This window comes from Lynx rufus, unplaced genomic scaffold, assembly GCF_022079265.1.
Source record: "Lynx rufus isolate CCGP_SWC_20201006 ecotype Redwood Valley unplaced genomic scaffold, mLynRuf1.p SCAF_2, whole genome shotgun sequence".
In the NCBI taxonomy this organism is placed as follows: domain Eukaryota; kingdom Metazoa; phylum Chordata; class Mammalia; order Carnivora; family Felidae; genus Lynx; species Lynx rufus.
In genome coordinates, this window is record NW_025814834.1 from 119,485,817 (window position 1) to 119,506,675 (window position 20,859).

The 20,859-nt window shown below is 47.7% G+C and overlaps 1 protein-coding gene across 1 annotated transcript in view; it reads right to left on the minus strand.

Annotated features, from left to right (window-relative positions):
* The window catches only part of LOC124515285 (myomegalin-like), an 80,763-nt gene that overhangs the window by 18,650 nt on the left and 41,254 nt on the right, over positions 1–20,859 (minus strand). Inside the window, 9 exon segments of the mRNA XM_047084050.1 lie at positions 3,966–4,118; positions 4,764–4,987; positions 6,034–6,085; positions 7,072–7,307; positions 9,430–9,904; positions 10,504–10,620; positions 11,956–12,148; positions 12,975–13,410; positions 16,606–16,838. Of these exon segments, the coding sequence (XP_046940006.1) occupies positions 3,966–4,118; positions 4,764–4,987; positions 6,034–6,085; positions 7,072–7,307; positions 9,430–9,904; positions 10,504–10,620; positions 11,956–12,148; positions 12,975–13,410; positions 16,606–16,838 (2,119 nt within the window).

Below are 20,859 nucleotides of genomic sequence, written 5' to 3' on the forward strand. Positions count from 1 at the left end.
GATGAGACATGACTTCAACCTGTAACAGCAGACCCTTTTTCATGCACAGATGTCTCCTATCTTTCCTTTTGGACAAAGACAAACTGACAAATATGGAAAGGCAAAGGAAAAGAAAAGGAAGCCTGGGAACACTCTTGCCACTTTGACATGAGACAAGTTTGTTATTCATCAATTGTTGGTTTCAGAACTGCTAAAATAACAAGTTCTAGGTCAGAGACATCAGAACTTTCCATGGATCTCTGAAGAGAAAAAGAAAAGATGGCCACAAGGGGCTTCGAGAATTTAAGTTTAGCTCAGCCACATGCTCTGAGTGGGACGGTAACAAAACCATCCTATGGGGTGCCTGGGTGGCTCAGTTGGTTAAGCTTCTGACTCTTGACTTCAGCTCAGGTCATGATCTCACGGTTTGTGGGTTCGAGCTCTGCGTCGGGCTCTGCGTTGACAGTGCGGAGCCTGCTTGGGATTCTCTCTCTCCTCTCTCTGCCCCCCCCTGTCTCTATCAGAACAAATAAATAAACTTCAAAACCATCGTAGGCAGAGAAGTTATACTGGAAATATGGGACTAGGAGCAGAAGACAAGGACTCAAGCCCATCTCAACCACTTACGAGTAACCTTAAACAAGCACCTTGACTTCCCCGAGCTTCACCTAGTTCCCTGCTCTGGTTCTTCCTATCACACAAGTCATGTGGGGCTCAGGTAAGCTCAAGAAAGCCCAGGCGCATGTTGCTGGGTAAGCCTAGAGTGCTACACCTGTGCAAAGCTGTAATAAGCAGGGGGCAATCTTTGAGACTTCACTGGCTGTATAAAGGGAGATGTACGAACCCTCCTAAAAATGATCGTATCTAGTTGGTTCTGGGAATCAAACTGAGACACAGTAGACAGTGAATTCATTTTCAGGGTTGACAAAAGAAATAAGCAAGTGTAAACGACATTTGGGGGTTCAGATATATGTATTCTTGGCTGTGGTCTTAGGTCACTGGACGCTGTGCGTGGTGACCCTTACCATCAATGTCTGGCTCACCTGAGGTGTTTTGTTTGTTTGTTTGTTTACAGGCACATAATGTGGTTTTAAGGAAACTTCAGTGTGATTTCTAGTTTTTTTTAAAAGCATTACTAGAAGGCAAATTCCTCACATGAAGGTTTTTCTTATTTTTTTAAGCTATAAGTGATCGCACACAAAATTTTTTGTGATGCGGCATCCAGCCCATACATGTATCAAAGTCTTTCCAAAAAGATACTATACACAGTCTCTAACTGATAAAATCAATTATCTCTGGGAGTCAGAGAGCAGAATTCACAATCAGATGTCACAGCCTGTGCTTCGGGTTCTGGCCGCCCACCTGTCACCTGTCCAGGGGTAGAAATGAACCTTGTGCAATAGGAAGATGGGCTTTGTCACTTCTTCTGAATCCCTCCATTACTACCTTTTTTGCCCTCAACCTGATGGTGTCAGGATCTGAACTTGATTAAAAGCATTTCACAGCAGGAGAATATAATAGGCACGGAAAGGGTCCCCCTGAGAGTGGCCATCTTCTTCATGGCTGCTGTGTCTTGCGTAGGCACGGCACACAAGCTGTCTCCCGTGCCCCGACAATAAACACATCACCAGGCTCCAGCATACTTGGTGGGGCCCCACACTGTCAGCAGGGCGACAGGACCAGGTCTAGGGCCTGAGGAACCAATGAGACACACGCACCAGAAAGATAACAGTAAACACATCTCCAAAACAAGCAGGCAGAGCCGTCCCTCAGCCATCCGCTGGTGAAGCCCATGCCCTATGCTGTTTTCTAAGACTCCGCTCTCGAAGCCAAAGCCATGCAGAGCCACACAGGGCGAGGCTGCAGTTGCCAAGCACACAAATGCAGCAGTAAGTGCTCACTTTCTCCCAACTGTTTCTGCAGCATCTGCAGTTCCTGCTGAGCCTGTGCCAAGGAGACCACGGGTGTCTCACAGCAGCCAAGGAGGGGAGGGCCAGTGGAGCTGAAGGGCAGGAAGCTGGGTGGAGCTGAGGGCAGTGGTGCCTGGGCAAGGCTAGCCAGCGAGGGTATGGAGGGAAAATGAAGGCCTAGAAAGTTGGGGAGAAAGGAGACACGTCATTAGAAAGAAAGTGAGAGAAAGGAATGGGTGAAAGATTGAGAAGATGAGACTGTGCCCTGACCAGATGTCTCCTTGGGGGGCGGCTATCATTCAACGTGGTGCAGGCTGGTGAAGGGCGAGCATTGCTACCCAAGAGGCAGGCCTGGCCGATCCGCCTTCTCCCCTGCCAGCGGTATCCTGCATACATATCCTATGCCCTCTTAGAAACTACTGGCTACAGAAGGCAAGGTGGTGCCACTGTAGCCCCGGCAGCTACGACAGCCCATCCCAGCCATCCGAGGCATGGACGGGTCAGCATAGCCAGGCCTCAATGCTCTCAAGCATCCCTGCCGACCCTTGCCCCTGTGACAAGACTCTCCCTACACCTCGAACTCTTCTGAAAGCATGAGGGCTCACCCCAAGGAGGGCAGGAGCGTGCCCGGACTGTGGGGAATGTGCCTTCCTAATGCATGTAATTCAAGACTCTAGCAGAAACAAACCTCAGAATCTCAAATCAACATGTTCATTCACCAAATGAAAAATAAAGGTCTTGCTGAAGTGACTTAGGCACAATAGCTTGCATGTCTGTCTGCGTGTTCACACCACTTAAGAAAAGTTCTTAATGCATGCAGATTCTTCAGGCCCTGATCTACTAAGTCATAAACTTTGGGAGTCTGGCTTAGAAATTTGCATTTAAAAACATCTTCACAGATGACCATTATACAGCCCAGCTACAGACAGGTCTTTAGGAACCCTGGGATGTTCTGCTGTTTGACTCTGTCTCCTCTTTCCTAAAAACAGTTATATGGCAGGTAGCCCACGAAGTGAGTAGAAACCAACCAAGACTGACCTGCGGAGAATGTCTCCCGTGGAAGATGATTATATTCTAAATCACATCCCTTGCCCCAGGGTGCTGACACACTATCAGGGCGACACTGCAAAGACACCCCCATTGCCAAGTGACAGAGGCCAGGCATCCTTCAGGGAGGCATTCCGATTTTGAAACCCCTGGCCTTCTGTTCTGCTTGACCCCAAAGCATTTACACAGATGTCCATGGTGCTAGGCAGACAGCTTTTCCCCATTGACTTCCTGGGCCAGCTGCTGCCTATTCGGCCTGAGAAACTTGGGAGCCCAGGCTCAGAGTCAGACACATCCCTTTCTTAAGCTTTTGGCTGACTTGTTCTCAGGAGAGATGGGGCAGTAGAAGGAAGCACTGTGCTCTCTGGGGGCACCTTACACAAACCAGCCAGTCATGGCAGGAGGGAGGAGGCGAGGAAAAGCTTTGCCCTTCCCGACCATCACTGGTGCGAAGCTGTAAATGAACAGCACACCCCTGGCAAGTAGGCTGGGGCAGGTAAATGAAATGTACCCCTCGAACTGGTTCCAGGATATGCATCATGTACACAGCAAGGGCTAAATCCACGGATGGTCACGTGACGTGAAAAGACCCTTGGCTGAGGACGCTGAAGCATCCTGAGCAGCTGTTGAGGCCCACAGTGCGGATAAAATGGGTATTGCTTATAGGCAAGCAATAGCTGTGAATTTCTTTCTGTGCTCTGGCTACTGTAATCCTGGGAGAAACACTTGGCCTCTTTGCTCCCCAGGGCGAAGTGAAGGAAAGAAATGAAAATGTTTAGCTTTAAAATGATTGGCCAACTGCTGGTCAAAATGGGTACACAGGTCAAAGTCTGTTGTAGATTTCTGATTTTTCTAAAATATTTAAGACAAAACTCAGACACAATTAGCGAACTAGGATGGTCCCTTGGTTTCGTCTAGGATTTGATGCATACCAGCCCCTTACAGTGGACACACTGGTCCCTGACAAAGAGTCAAAGAGACAGCTGAGGGAGAGGAGACAAAGCTCCTGCCATGTTGGCTGTCGCATACCTGGATGGGCCTGGCTGGCCTCCTGGGGGGGGTTCTGGGGAGCTGGCAAGCTGATGGGGTTGCTGCTGGGTTCGGCCTTAACCCCCTGAGGTGCACTGGTTGCTGATGGTTTAGAAGACAGTACAGCAGAATGACTCGAATGGTGGATGGAATCTACAAAACCCATGAATGAAAGAAAATGTTTGGTGGTCCACAAAGAACGGGAATCTGGCCTTATATTTAACCAGGGGTACCAGGGCAGAGCCTTGCTTTCTGGGAAAGCACCAAGCACAAGCCCTGTGCGCAGCGTTCATTTTCTTGCTTGCAGATAGCTGCCTTAGTGAGGCAGGCTGCCTTAGAGGTGAAAGTGGGGCCCAGACCATGAAAATGGCGCCTCCCAAAATACCAGGCAGGCCCGACAGCATCTGTGAACACTGACAGATACTCGGGGGGTACCGTTCAGGAAATGCAGCTAGCAAGATCACTGCAGGAGGGATGAGATATCCCATTTTAAGAGGGAGGTCAGTCAGACAGCCCATGCTCAAGAGACAGTGGGGAAGAAAAGTCTGCCAGGATCCTCTCCCTCTTCCCACTGTGGTTCACCTTGGGTCTACCAGCATGCACATCCAGGGGAGACCCAGTGACAACTCCAGAGTCATGAGCAGAGCAAAGATCCTGAGCCACTGGGGCCTATGCTTGGCGCTTGGTCCCGCAGCCATGTTCAGCCCGATACACACCAAGGTGGATTTATAAGGCCTGGTTATGGACGTCTCCTCTCAGACTAGGTAAAAGCGGTACCACTCAGAAAGTGGAGGCTACCTGAGTGACTGGGCGGAGGCTTCTTCTCTTCGTAATGTGTGTACTCGCTGGCTACGTCCATGTCAGAGCAGGCCTCCAGCTCATCAGACAGGAAGGAGGAGCTGCTGGGAGAGCGCTGGGGGTCTGACAAGGCGTGGCTGCTGCAGGGCGTGAGGGACCGGGCATCCAGCTTGGCCTGCAGGACTTCAATCACCTTCTCCTTCTCCTGAAGCTCCCTGCTGAGCCTGTGGGGTGAAGCAACAAGAGGTGAAGCCGAGGTCACCGGACCAGCTAGTCCTGATGAAGGCACATGGGAAAGCCACAGAAGTCAAGGGAACCATTCCTGCAAAGAACCACTGAAATAACCCATCTCTGATTAGGAGCAGAGAATAGGTGGGGTGAGGGGGTGGAGGAACAACAGCCACCCACTGCACTGGCCGCGTGATACTCTGGGGACTGGCAGACACTCGGCCACCCCTCTAAGGCACTGCTGCTCCAAATGTGGCCCCAGCAGAGCTGTGGGCTGACACCTGTTGGTTACCAGTCTCCAAGAAGAGAAGCACAGAAATTGGAGGTAAGCATTGCCATTGGCAACCAAGAGCAGTATAAGTGGAATCATCTCGTTGGTTGAGGGTACAGCGCATATGTGTGAAAACAAAAATAAAACACTTTATTCTTCACCACACGTATCTTAAAAAGCACTATGTGGTCTCAAAGCACACTTCTGACACAAAGGGGCCTGAACTAGTGGCTACAATGGATTTTGAGTCCATATTTTACCATACATTTTAAGACTATATGCAGTGACTTGTGGAAAACTGGTTCCTAAGGCACTGTAGCCTCGCAGGGATCTGCAACATCTAGGCCTTTCCCCTATGAATGGATTCTTTGATTCTTTTTTTTTTCTTTTCCCTGAGGAGATTGGACGGTTATCAAGCTAGCTGTCAACTCAACTCGGGGTAAGCCAACTCAGCACTGCACATCTCGTCTTTAAACACACAGGAGGAGAGCCGGGGAGGGGCTTCGGAGTGCTAAGGGCCCCTGAAACCTGGTTAGTTTACTTTTGGGTCAGACCGACTCTGGGTCTGGAGAATAAAGATGCAAATGGAAATCAACAGAATTATATCAAAAGAGAGTAAAGACTTAGGCTAAGCACAACAGTAAGATGTTTCATGAATGAATGAAGTCATTACAACCAGCATTTCCCGCCCCCTGATTTGTGAAGCTGCACTCACCCTGGACCCCCTGGGCCTTGTTCCTGATTCCTTCACCAGATCCTATCTCAAATTACCTGAGAGCCAGCGGTTCGAGTCCAGCTTGATCTTTCTCACTTTTGTGATCTTCTGCAAGCCAAATTCAGAAAGAAATGGTAAGAAATTAAACAGGTCCCACTTCCCCCATTACAGGAGGAGCCTCTGTGGGTACAGAATGGTGACTCCTCTGTGCATGTCCAGGATGCTTAGGAGGATTGCTCGGAGAGGCTTCAGATTGTGCCCTCAGAGGGGAGACCTGTAGGCTCTCCTGAGCTCACCAGGCAGACCTCCCCGACCTGGTATCAGCATCGTGACTTCCTCTGCCCTAAATCAATGCAGAGAAGTTTAAAAGGCACTTGCCCAGCTTCTCTCTGGAACATTCTAACTTCCAAGCCTGCCATAGATGGATTGCCAGATGTATGCTCTGTGTCCCATCATAGCATTCATATAGAACCCACTCTTGCCCTGAGGAGATGACAGACAGCCCTGTCCCACCTCTGTACCTGCCACCAGCATGTGGATGATTGGCCCCCAAGACTGATCCTGCTATATTCCCTTGGGTGCTCTCAGGAAATTTTTTTGAAGTAAAGGGCTCCAATAATAACCAATATTCCCAGCCTTTGCACTATGACATTTGGTGCCTAGACCATGTCCAAAGGGCAAGGTGCTTTATCTATATTTGAATTATACTCATGGATGATACCATGCAATAAACAAAGAAACAGAGACACTGAAAGGCTAAGCCATTGCCCAAAGCAAGTTAATGGCAGCATCTGGGCCACAGCGTGGGTCTTGCAATTCTCAGGTCAGGCTCTTTTCAGTATGATGAAGTCCTCCGATCTCTTAGCACTGGGTGGACACAGCCTACTTCCCTAAAGGTCACTTGCCACCAGTGCTCAAGTTTCTGCAGTTGCAGTCATGGCCTCTCCAACCCATTGAGATGTGTTCCACCTCAATGCCCCCCACCAACCAGTTCTGATCCTGTAATGGCCCCAGGAAAGGAAGTGGAAGCAGGACATGGGTTAAAAGGCTGTGGGAGTGACTGAGAGTGTGCCAAAGCCCTGTGGCCAACTTACTGGTGCTGAGTTTGCTGGTAAGCCTCTCTGTCAGCTGGCTTCCTTGGGCAAGTTGCTCCCTGAAGCTCTGCCCCAGGTAGTAGTCAATGTCATTGCTCCTAAGAAGGTCCTCAAAAGATTTTACCGTATCTTTTGCATGCTGGGTGAGAAGATAACAGATACCTCTCCCTTCTCTTATCTTCTGGCGTAGGTAGGATAGTTCTCGGGCCTGATCCTGAATCAGGGAATCATATTTCCTAATGCAGGAGAGAAGAGGAAAAAGAATGAAAAAGAGTGAGTATTAAATCCTGGGGCCTCTGTAGAGATTTCTGTGAGAATATCTCTAAGGAGCTCCCACAAGCTGAATTCTGGCACATAAACCAAAGATGGTATTTAAAAAAAAATTTTTTTTTAATGTTTATTTCATTTTTGAGACAGAGAGAGACACAGCATGAGCAGGAAAGGGGCAGAGAGAGAGAGGGAGACACAGAATGTGAAGCAGGCTCCAGGCTCTGAGCTGTCAGCACTAGAGCCCGACGCAGGGCTCGAACTCACGAACTGTGAGATCATGACCTGAGCCGAAGTCGGATGCCTAACCGACTGAGCCACCCAGGCGCCCCTCAAAGATGGTATTTAAGAGTAAATCCTGCTCTGACAAATGACGACAACAACTTAGTATGCCATTGTTCTGACACTGTTTTATACATATTAGTCGTATGTCCAAACAGATCCTAAGTTCTAAGGTCAAGACAGTGCCAAAGTTTATACTGCTTCCAGGACTAGTACAGTGTAGACTCACAGTTGGTACTCAATAAACACTAAATAGATACCCAATAAATACTAAAAAATAAATTCAGTGATTAGAATGACTTAGTCCTGAGTCTGGGTGGAATCTTTCATGCCTTCTGTTTCAAAGACCATCTACAGATGGCCATTACACAAGTTCCGGTTCCACACAGTGTCTGGCAACATGCCTTTGCCTCTTCTTTCATTAGCAGGTAGAGGCTATTCTCCACCTCCTTAAATGTGGGCAAGCTCTGTGACCACTATGACCAAGATACTATAGTGGAAGTGATACGGTGCCAAGCCTAGCTCTTAACTGTCCTGGCAACGACCATTTCCGGTCTGTTGGAAGCCAGCTGCCATGCAGAAGGGCAACTACCCCGAGACCACCATACTATGAGAGGCCACCACCAGGAAGAAAGACCCCAGAAGACAAGAAGCCACATGGAGAAAGAGAGAAGCCAAGGAGCACCGCATCACTAGATGTGTGATTGAAGAAGCCACGCCCAGCCCACTCAGGACTTTCAGATGACTCCAGCCCCAGCCACCATCTGATGGCAACTGCATGAGAGATGCCCCCAGTGAAAACCACCCTGCTGAGCCCAATCCACATAAACTATTGTTTGAGGCCACTAAGCTTTTTAAGTGGTTTGACACTCAGTGCAGATAGCAAGGACAGATACCGAGATGGAAGTTTACCCAGTGTTTTCAACACAAAGTACCAATACCAATAATAGTTCTGGTAAATAGTATTGAGGACTTAGTATGTGTTATGTAATTATAAGTGCTTCTACTAATTCTGTTTTTCAAATGTTTACTCACTTATTTTTGAGAGAGAGAGAGAGAGTGTGTGTGTGTGTGTGTGTGTACAAGTGGGGAAGGGGTAGACAGAGGGAGAGACAGAATCTCTCTCAAGCAGGCTCTGAGCCGCCAGTGCAGAGCTCAACATGGAGCTTGAACTCACGAACTGTGAAATCATGCCCTGAGCCGAAACCAAGAGTCGGAGGCCCAACTGACTGAGCCACCCAGGCACCCCTGTACTAATTCTTTTAAACCTAACAACCAGGCTTTGAGATAGGTTCTCTTACTATCCTCATTTAATAGGTAAAGAAATAAGCCCAGACTTTGTGCTGACAGCTCAGAGCCTGAAGCCTGCTTCAGATTCTGTGTCTCCCTGTCTCTCAGCCCCTCCCATGCTTGTGCTCTGTCTCTCTGTCTCTCAATAATAAATAACCACTAAAAAAAAATTTTTTTTTTTAAGAAAAGAAAAAGAAGTAGCCCCAGAAAGTCCAAGTAAGTGGTATGGCTAGAAAGTGCCAGAGCTAGGATTCGAACCCAGGGAGTCTGACGCCGGTCTTACTACTACACCACATATCCTGTCACTTTACTAACAGGTTCCTGAGATGAAATGCCGGAGAGCTGCTGTCTCCCAGCAGGGCCCACCTGTCCTTCCTTCAGATCTAGGCCTAGCCTGTTAACAGGTGCTCTGCTGATTGCCCCGGCTGGTTCTCTCTTCCACCCGCCCGGGCTACCCAGCCTGAAACACAAACTTAGCCAGCATCAGTTAAACAAGGGTCCAAAGAGTGCCCTCCTTACCCAGGCCACGAGGCTGACCTCAGCTCCTCGGCCAGCTTCCCTTCCGTTCCAGTTTTCGGGAGCTGGGCCTCTAGCTGGGACACTCTCTGGATCAGACTCTCCAGATCCTTTTTAGCCTGAAGCCCTGGGGGGTAGAAAGCCCCAGTGCCATCGGACAGCCACCCCTCATCCTCGTCAGTGACACTATGAGGGGAGGATCCCTCGAGGGCGCCAACGGCCTTCAGCTTTCGAGGTCTCTCCAGACTAGATGAATAATCGCTTGTCACTGAGAGGGACCGCACCCGGCTCTTGAGGTTCTGAATGATCTTGTTGGCGTTCTGCAGCTGGGTCTTCAGGTCTCTGATGTCCTTATGGAGGACAGAGATGTCTTCTGACTTTCCACACGCCTGGAACTCCTGCTTCCCTCGATGGCTCTCCAAGGGCTTTTTCCCAGGGGGGCTGGCCAGCGGTGAGCCCATCAGGTGCTCCTCACACTCTGAGAAAAGACAAAGACATCTTCCTGAGAAGAGCTGCACATCCTGCGGTAGCTGAAAACCGCTCTGTGGCTGGGCTAATCATTACTAGAGCAAAAGTTGAAGCAGAACTTCATTCGGCCCTGCACTCTCCTAGCATTCAAACACCGTATTTCTTACCCACCCAACGGCCCTGCAGGTCAGGTCTGGTCACCTTCTGTTGTACTGAGCATTTTTCTTCTCTTCACGATTTCTGTTTGGTGGGTGTGCCTACAGTCAAAGCACTTTTATTGTGGACAATTTTTTAAACTTAGGGTTAGCACGTCCCCAACAGCTCATCTTGTCTTTTCATTAAAAAGTAAGCTTTTTCTAATAATCTGTTGGATGGAACTTTTTTTTCCTTTTAATTAACGGCAGTATGTTGAAAACTAATTATAGAAATTCAAACTCATGCTCAGCCTCATTTGGGGCAAGAGTTCTCTGCCAGACTCTCCTGTCCCTCTCTGGTCCTGTGTCCCCTTCAGTCCTCAACACCACCCCCAACCTCAGCCCATCAGGGGCGGGACAGGCCAACATCTCCCAGATGTGGGTGGACAGGTAAGCCCCGCCCTCATGCTCCTACCAGGACTGGTGCTCTCCTCCCGCTCGGCCTCATTCTCGCTTCGGCCACATGTCTCATAGCCCAGATCCTGGAGGTCCACCTGCACCTGCTTGCTGTCCTGCTTCACCAGGGATTCACCTGCTCGGGAAGAGACAGAGGGTGTTACAGAGGATCTGAATTTCCCACATACACCCTCAACCTCAGTGGCACACGCCCTAGCCCTCAGGGGGTAGGAGGTCAGGGCCAGAGTGGGATGGGTGCTTCTTTGGACTCAAGTGGGAGAAGAGACCACCCACTCCAGGCAGGACTTCCTTCCACGGGGTTGAGCCTATGTCTGCTGCCAATGATCTCACCTACAACAACTGAGGCTTTGTAGGGACCAGACATCTCTAAGTTGGGCATTGTATATTATCATCCTTAGAAGCCCCCGTGAAACTAGCAAGTGCTTTACCCACAGAGGTTCAGTAAATACATGAATGGAGCTGAACTAATACACAGTCCTAAAGCATCTAAATCCTCACTGTTCAGTAAGATTGCTACTAGCCACATGGGACTACTTCATATTAGATTAATTAACATTAAATGAAATTTCCCAAGTTGAATGAGCATGACTCCTAAGCAGATGTGATGTAGATACAGAACATTTGTATCACTGCAGGAAGTTCTATCAGAAAGACTCTAATTTTTTTTAATGTTTATTCATTTTTGAGAGAGAGAGACAGAGAGTGGATGGGGGAGGGGCAGGGGAAGGGAGACACAGAATCTGAAGCAGGCTCCGGACTCTGAGCTGTCACCACAGAGCCCGATGCAGGGCTTGGACCCATGAATCATGAGGTCGTGTTGAGCCAAAGCTGGATGTCCAACTGGCTGAGCCACCCAGGCACCCCTGGAAAGCATGGATTCTAGACCAAAGATGATGATGTATTTTTGAAGAATATGATTTGGTGCCAAGAGAAGGAGAGAAACTATCAGTTTATGTTGAGAGAGGTAAGACATTTTGCTGACTATACCAAAAATCAGCAAATCTAGGGACACCTGGGTGGCTCAGTCAGTTGAGTGTCCCAACTTCAGTTCAGGTCGTGATCTCACGGCTCGTGACTTCGAGCCCTACATCGGACTCTCTGCTGTCAGAACAGAGCCCGCTTCAGATTCTCTGTCCCCCTCTCTCTCAGCTCCTCCCCCGCTCATGCACATATACTCTCTCTCGCTCTCTCTTTCAAAAATAAACATAAAAAAATCAGCAAACCTAGACGTTAGCCCATTTCCTCCCTAAATGCTCACTGCAAACTTGCTTTGTTCTTTATTCTTCTCTGCCACGTGCAGACTGAAGTTACATGTCTACCTTCCACAGTTCTAGGGCCGGGGTCAGGATGACACTGGTTTCGAGTCTGGGGAAGAAAAGTGAAGTCTGCAGAGCACACAGCTTCTCGGGGAGAAGACAGATGCCTTGGTGACGATGGGCCTAAGACTTACTAAGCATGACTCGGTATTTCTCCAGCTGATTGGCCTGGGCAAAGACCGTGGCTTCGGAGATCAGCAGCTTCTCCTGGAGATCCTGATAGCGCTGTCTGCATTGTGCCAGCTGGGAGCGCAGGTGCTTGGTGGATCCAGGAAGGCCACATTCTGACTGAGGCCCGGCGTCTCTGGCCTGGGGCTGGTTATCCAGCTGTGAAAAGAGCCAGCACAGGGACCAGGGTGGTCTGAGGTCACGCACTGTGCAGCAACTGCCGCTGCCCCTTCGGAGCCTTGTGGACTCTCTGCTTGGGTCTGTCACAACGTGCCTCATGCCACTGGCAGTTGCTTGCTTTCCTGACCGAGCTCCCGCAGACCTGGGATAATGTTTCATTCATCTCTGTGTCTACAGCGCATAGCACGTCGCCAGTAGAGTCTACTGGGAGCTCTGTGCGAATGTTCGTGCAATGGTTAGAAGGAGAAGGGGTAGAAACCTCTGCTCGTCTCTCCCTGCTCTCAGAATCCTCTACATTCTCCATTTACTGACCCCTCAGCAAAGCCCCTCCCCTTAAGAGGACCCCACTAGGCCCTCCTGAGCCTCAGGAGCAGACACCTGTGATGAGCTGTGACGAAACTGGCAGTGATAAGGGAGAGATGTCATTACACACCACTTGTCTGGGCTGCCTTAACTCCAGGCATCCCTAGACCGCATCCTATGAAATAATCTGTTCCGCGCCTTCCCTCCCCACTGTTCTGAGTACTAAAAGGGCAGAGACCAGCTCCTACTGCCTGCTGCCAATGCCTACTGTGTTATCTGGAAAAGTAAGCACTCCAGAAATACGTAGGAGAAATTAATTACTCAAGTAATGTTTATGAGATGATGTTGTAAAAGCCTTTCTAAAGGCTGAATGCGTGAGGAACATTGCTGCTGCTCGTGGTGCAAAGCTGCCCTTCCCTCAGTCCCTCCTGACCCACAGGACGGAAGTGTTGCCTCCAGCCCTTCTCCAAGGGTCTTTCATTCCATCTATTTCCGCACTTACTTGATCGGCAGCCCCTGCGAGGGCAGCCCCAAGGTTGAGGCTCTGGGGCCTGGGGCAGGGCTTCGTGGTCACGTGCTCCTCTTCTTGGCATCGGGACTTCTCAGGAAAACAGCCCGGCTCTGCATTCATCCTGTCGATCTCCTGGGCCAGGCGCACGAGGAGCTCTGGACTAAGTGGACTATCCCTGTCCCTGCTGCTCAGTACCAGCTGCTCTTTGAGGAGGCTGATGATGCTGTGGGCATTCTTCAGTTTTCCCTGGAGCTTTCTGAACTCGGCCTGAAGGCTACTCTCATTCAGACCCCCCTTGGTTGCCACAGTTCCCAGCGTCACCTCGCCCTTCTCCTTGTCTTCCTCTATCTCCCATCCGTCAGACATTGCTTCTCCTATCTGCTCCTTCAGCTCTGCATTCTCAAGGCAAAGGCTCAGCATGGCATTCCTGCAGAAAGCACACACAGTCAGGGGCTGCTTCTGGTCTCTGCCTCAGGTCCCGACAGTACCCCCCGTCTCAGTCCAGCAGAGACTCAGAGACATCCCAAAGCGTGAAGCCACCTCAGAGGCCTACAGCTGCTCCCTTATACCGTAGACAAGGGAACCAAGGCTCAGGAAGAGAGCGAGCCTTGCCCACACTACCACCGCTCCTTGGTGGCAACACAATTACTAAAAGCCTTGGGCTTAACACACTCCGTCTTTACCCATGTCGTGGAGCCCTCCTATTCTAATTTTAAGTGGCCTCTGGAATAAACAAGGTTAAGAAAAAAAAAAAAAAAAGAAAGATCTTGCCGAGGGCAAATTTATTATTAATTATCATCAGTTTCCAACCACTGGATGAGAGATGGGGACCTAGGAAAACACGAAATAAATAATACTAGTCAGAACTGCAACCAAATGTACTTCTTTAAAAAAAAATTTTTTTTTAAATGTTTATTTATTTTTGAGGGAGAGAAACAGGCAGAGTGTGAGCAGGGGAGGGGCAGAGAGAGAGGGAAACACGGAAACTGAAGCAGGCTTCAGGCTCTGAGCTGTTAGCACAGAGCCCGACGGGGGGCTCGAACCCACGGACCGTGAGATCATGACCTGAGCCAAAGTCGGACACTTTACCGACTGAACCACCCAGGTGCCCCTCAAATGTACTTCTGTAATTATTTGCTTTATGCCTGACTCTTGTGATAGATCATCTTTAGGAGGGTGGGGACTCCTTCTGTCCTGTTCACTCTGTATCCCCAGAGCCTCTACAGTGCCTGCCACAGACAACATTCATATTTATGGAAGAAATAAAACAGATAAACAACTAATTTTCACTAAGACATTCTAGGCCCCATCCTTTCTTCACACTAAACCCTTCAGCAGGGTTGGATGGAAGCAATAAAAAACATGGCTTTAGCAAGGCAATGCATTTAAATAGGCATTTTGCTTAACCTCTTTGAGCCTCAGTTTCCTTTTGCATAAAATAAGGATCACTCATACCTACTGAAGTAATTGGATGCTGAGATGAAATTGCATATATGGTATGGTTAACTCAGGGTCTGAAACAGAGAAGTCATTTAATCCTGCTGTACTAGCTGCAAACCTGAAAAACACTAACACAGAATCCTATGAGGTGCTTGTTAAAAAAAAAAAAACACCCAAAACTTTAGAGCTAAGGCCTATCAATCTACTTTTTACTTAAGTTCTGCAGGTGATTCTTAAGCACACTAAATTGAGAACCACTGACTAGAAGGGGCAAAGGAAACAAGTAATTCACACCCAGAAGGATTAGCAGTTGGATAACCCCCCTCAACTGGGTTTCTTAGAATCCTGAAGTCTTGGAATCAAGAGCAGGGCTTGTCTAGTGAGAATCAAGGAAGAGAATCCTTTAGGACATAGGAATCAGACAGGCTCTCCATGACACAGTTTCCTCAATGGAGAAGAAGAGGGATAGGGCTTTTGCCAAAACAGAGGTGTAAGAGGGAGAGAAGGGAATGCATGTATAGTATGGAAAACAATGCTTGATATTATGTTATAGCTTCATGTTTTGGGGGGAAATTCCTTTGTTTTCATGATAGTAACTGATGAAGTCTCAAAAGATGGATAGATCCTAGCTTCTACAGTATCTGTGATTGTTAAGGTTGGGTGAAGAACTAAACCAGAGTTTCAGGTTAGTAACTCCAGGGAAAAAAAGAAAATAATCCATGAAGGTATTGACATGTGGCTCGAGTGTATATTCAGCTGTAGTATCAAAAGAGATGTACTGTTCTTACCCATGAGCTTAACCAAGTTTACATATGAAAAAGGCTAGGGAAAAATTATGTTTGGGGCAGCTGGCTGGCTCAGTCGGTAGAGGGTGCGTCTCTTGATCTCAAGGTTGTGAGTTCAAGCCCCACATTGGGCAGAGAGCTTACTTTAAAAAAATAAACAGGGGCGCCTGGGTGGCTCAGTCAGTTAAGCGTCCAACTTCGGCTCAGGTCATGATCTCACAGTCCATGAGTTCGAGCCCCGCATCGGGCTCTGTGCTGACAGCTCAGAGCCTGGAGCCTGCTTCGGATTCTGTGTCTCCCTCTCTCTCTGCCCCTCCCCTGCTCATGTTCTGTCTCTCTCTGTCTCAAAAATAAATAGAAACATTAAATAAATTAAAAAATAAAAAAACCCAAAAACTGAAGAAAAGTATGCTTTCACTTAAGTAGAAATAAATATCATAATAATTCAGAGTAAAAGAACCAGCATGAAGGAGGCTCACAAGATTATTTCCAAAATTGTTTGGCAAAGTATACAACATAGAAGAAAAGGCTCAGATATTAAAAATTGGAAGGCAGGGGTCTAGCCATGGACTATTATGCAACTTTGAGCAAGTTACTAGAACTTTTTAGACCGGAGTTTCCTTGGCTATGAAATAAGGATTAATCTAGATGCCAAGGTCCTCTTCAACACTAATATCATTTGAGGACTCAGGGACGTTTAAGTGGCACATAATAGGGAAACAGTAGGGCATGAATTAGATTTGCACCGCTGTGTTCTAAACAACAGGACACGAGGATTATGACCCTCAGGGGTGAATGAATGAAAGGATTAGCCGTACATCATTGGCACGATCCTGGAGCATCTTTTGAAAAAACACCATTAAAAACAGAGTGGCCCATCTAGCCAGTGAATCAGCTATCTGCCACTTTTGTAAAGCTAACAAAACAGCAGAGATGATTAAAATTGCTATTCCATGATTTAAGGATTTACACTGCTGAGGGAGAGCTGCGTGGGGATGAAGGGGCCCCCTGTACAAACTCTCCTCCACAGACCATTCTGCCCTGCATGTAATAGTGAAGCATCGTGGGTAGCAGGAGATTCCTCATATGATCCAGTCAGTTCCAAAGGGCAATGCCTGTCATACAACTGGGAGGTTTTCACTTGTGACTGTATGGCTAATAATGGGCATTATTATAGTGAACTAAGACCACATTTAAATAATTTGAATGGTAATTATTGATAATCACTATTATCCAATATTATTAACTTTTCCATAAAGAATTTGAGCCATTCGTGCATGGAGCTTGGGCTGTGGGCCCAAAAGCCCTAAGCACAAATGCGTGGCTGCAGCAAGGTGAGCTCCTTGGCTCTGGTGGCCTCTCCACCGCAGGCTCTCCTTCTCTGGGGGGTGTCCTACCTGATGTGGGCCACAGAGGAGAATCCTGCTTCCTCAATTTGAGCCTTTAGCTCTTTCAGTTCCCCCTCAGCTCTTCTCTTCTCCTCTAAGTGCTGGTGGATCTCAGCCCTCAGGTGGAGCATTTCCTCCTGAAGACCCCTGTTACCATCCCCTCCTGTCGAGGAAGGAGGGGGAAGACATATGTTCTGGGTCTCTGCAGCTGCCAGGCTTTTCTCCAAAGCCACCTTGATGAGCTGAAAGGAAAGCATAATTTAAAGAAGTTAGGTCATGAAGGGGGGTCCCAAAGGAACATCAGATTGCAAAGGCAGCCTTTGGTGGGAACAAAAAAGACGGCCCTAAAACAAGCTCCCCCTAAGGACTTCCTCAGCCATAAGGGTCCTGGGCACTGGTTTGGGTGGGGAAGACACCAGGAGAGTGGGGAGAATTACTGCCATGGGCAGGAAGAGCAGCATCCAGAGGTAGGTGAGGAAAAGACACAAGCACTTCATAACTAAAAGCAAGCGCCAACACATGAGGTGTAAACAGGACCGGAGAGCGTGGATGCTGTGACTGTTCCCTCCCCGTGGGACAGAGGAGGAGAGTTTTCTCACAAGTCAGGAAGCTTCCCTGACTTCCCAACATTGGAGTCCTCAACTGCAAAGAGCACAGCTTGAGACACCAGCACGCAAAGCCGAAGGCCATGTCTGTACCTAAGACTCTAAAAAGGATGACTAAGACGGAAAGCACTCAGCTACAGGTAAAACAGAAGTTTAATTTCACGAGCAGCAGGAGAACCACGCCCTCCGACGACGGAGAAGTTGGTGAGGCCACCTGCCCAGCAGCCAGTGTCACGTGCTATTATCCTGGTGCTGATGCTGCCAGCCAAACTCTCTACAAATCTAAGCTCGTGAGAAGAAAACAAGGTGGAAATAATTTCAGCACACCTTTCTATTTAAAAAAAAATTTTTTTAATGTTTATTTACTTTTGAGAGGCAGACAGACAGAGCATGAGCAGGGGAAGGGCAGAGAGAGAGAGGGAGACACAGAATCCAAAGCAGGCTCCAGGCTCTGAGCTGTCAGCACAGAGCCCGACGCGGGGCTTGAACCCACGAACCGCGAGATCGTGCCCTGAGCCAAAGTCGGACGCTCCATTGACTGAGTCACCCAGGCACCCCAACAACTTTCTGTTTTTTGAGGATCTTTTTGAAGTTACTCTTCAGTGTGTCAACTCAAGCAGGTTATATAGTTTTTCCTCAAAGGAGAATTGTTTTAACTTGCAGGCTTTCTTATTGTTCCTCTCCAGTTTTCCCTAGGCTTTTAAAAGTGTAGAAACCAAAACCCGAGTATGACAACCTACTCAGTGTATGACTAGTTTAGTGCAAGGATTTCTCGTACATTTGTCCAATATTAATACATCCCAATGTCATGCTGCTTCATTTTCCTCTCTGTGACTGCACTCTGGGATTCTACTCAGCTTCAGGTCTATTGTTATCTCCCAGTTTCCCACCTCTCTCCCACAGCTGTTTCTGGGTCATGTTGTTTCCTCTATGTGTGTCAATAGTGTGACTTACACTTGTCACTTGTAAATTCATTCTGGCTATACAGAATCATTTCTCAAGGGTCAAAGTCCTCAAAATATTTGATGTGCGTCTCCAGAGATGAAGGAGTAGCCACTTGACCGGGGATGATTTGTGGAGTTAATCATATGCTTTATACCTTCATTCAGGTCACAAATATATTGAACAGAACAGAGCCCAGAGCAGCTTAAGTGGATCAATGATTGAGCTGCTTGGCTTGGCACAGAGCCATTGACTTTGGCCGGTAACCGAACATGGTGAAATCTAGGCTGTGAGTGTGGGGTGGGGCTGATTCACAGCGTGCATGTGCAGTGGCGGTGAGCAGCACGGCAGTTGAGGTTGCAAAGGAAAAGAAAGAAGAAACATGCATGGACACAGTTGCTCATTTCCTAGGCATTCCTAGGGTTCTGAGCCTGGCATTTGTCTCTACGGTCTGCTGCTGGGCTTAGTCAGACTGGCCTATCTCTGCGTGTGCCACCAAGCATTTGGGACAAAAATCAGGAAAGGGGGACTGGATAAAAACCACTTTTGAAAATTTAGGATCTCAATCCCTCATTTAAACTATGTGATATTACCTTTCTATATAAACCCTTTCCAACTAACTTCAATAAACACTGCCATCGGCTTTGAATATGGGCACATTTATTCTTTTCTAAAACTTAAGGGTTCCTGCCGCTTGAAAATAACGTCTCCCTGTAATGTCTCACCTATTCTTAAAGTACCTTTCTGGATGTATGTTATCTTCTACTGACTGAAATATGCCTAGTTTCCTTAAAAAGAAAGTTAAGAACCATGGAATGTCAGTACCAGGAGGGACCTGAAGGCCCACCTGGTCTAATTTCCCCCTTAAAAATGAGAAAATAGAGAGACGATTTGTTCCCAGGCTAATTTGGGTTTTCTTATTTTCACGTTAAAGGGAGCTTACTTTGGCTAACTTGTCTGTAAAACTGAAATACAAATGCATGAAAAATGACTCAGAATCTAGCCTTTTCAACAGTTTTTCTTTCCCATCTATGGAAAGTTACTATTTCTATATTTCTCCCAAATAAACCCCCAGGGCTTCCAGTCTGTAGGGTGGTAGTATGGATCCTTTAGGCCTACTGTTAGTTGTATCTAACAGGTTCCTCCTCCACCACCCCGCACCATTTCCTAACTCATCTGTTGTAATGCTTCCATGGTATAAACTTTGTTGTATGCGCGGTTTCCTTTTACCCCAGAGAAGTCTACATGCATGTCTGATCTCTCGTTTGCAATGAGTTGTTTTTTGCCCAATTACATTATGTCTCACCATGTAAATCAGTTCTCACACAGCATGGAGGGCATTCAAAATAATTGTTCCTCACATTCTTCACACTAAGTCTACTGACTTTTTTCTCCTTCGTCACATTTGAATCTCGATTCTTGATTCCCTTTTTTCTACTGCAAAAGTTAAAATGAAGGAAGGCACTGCTTGATTCCTTTCACAGGTGCTTCCCAGGTATTTATAGCCTTACATTTGCTTGAGAATGGGATTTTGTGGGAGATACCTGGGGAAAATTACCAATATAGCTAGACCTGAGACTTCCTGGGGTGAGTGAGTCTAACAATAAGAACGAAGCAACTTGCTGTGGCCAAAAGATAGCTCTTGCCTTGGAAGGAACACCAAGTTGGATGTGCTTGTTAGGGGAAGATGTGTATGCCTGAGGTAGAAAGGTAGCCTGGTGCTGAGTAAAGTCTACCTTCCAAGGACACAGCAGGGAGGAACTCAGAGACTAATTATAAGGGACCATTTCCCTGGAAAGCAGCAAACACAGTTTTGAGAATCTTGACACAGAACAGTTATGACAAAAGAAGCTTTATTTGTTTGGTAGCAGGAGAGTCACACCCTCAAAACTCCAGAAAAGTTGAAGTGAATTTACAATGATTTCATACACCAAGGTTCCTCCTACCCCAAACTGGAGACAGATTTTCAAGGACAGATGATGGAAAGAAAATGATGCTTACCCAAGACATTCTTCATCCAGCAGGTATAAAACTTTGTCTATCATGAGTCAAGCCCTAATCGAAATGTCTGTTAACTAATAATTTATTAAGTATGGCTGCCAAGTAATAGGGCAGACGTTGCAAGGGAAATATACATGCTCCAGTGTAAAGGTTTATTCCAGGGTTGAACTGACCTCCTCAAAATGTGGTCTGGTCATTTGCTGCGTGCTAGGCTATAGGAAGGAAGGTTCGGGAAGAACAACTCTACAAACCAGTTTGCCCACAGCTGAGAATGAGAGCAAGGGGCTTGTGCTACCACACATAGGTTAGACCGTGTTAGTCAGAATCTGGCTTTCTTGTTCACTTATTCTGGAATTAATCGGGTCCACAGCAGCAATAACCACCAGTGACCGGCAGACATCCCAATCGAACTGTCTTAGAGTGGACATCTGCTTATCTTGCAGATCCCCCTTTTCTCCCCAAAGCTCCTCAGGGACATCAGGGCATGGGAAGCAGAGGAATCTGTCTGGAGGGGCAGTAGTATACATCCTTCAGGTCACAAGCATTGGTTAGGGGGACTCAGAAGAAGCTGTTCAAGCAAAAGGAGAAGAGGAACTCATGCAGGATCTCGAGGGAGACGTGAGGGTCAGGTACAGCTCAAGCAACAAAAAGGGGAGCTTGGTGGAAGGTAAAGAAACTGTGTTGAGGATGTGAGGGATCTCAGACAACTGCCTAC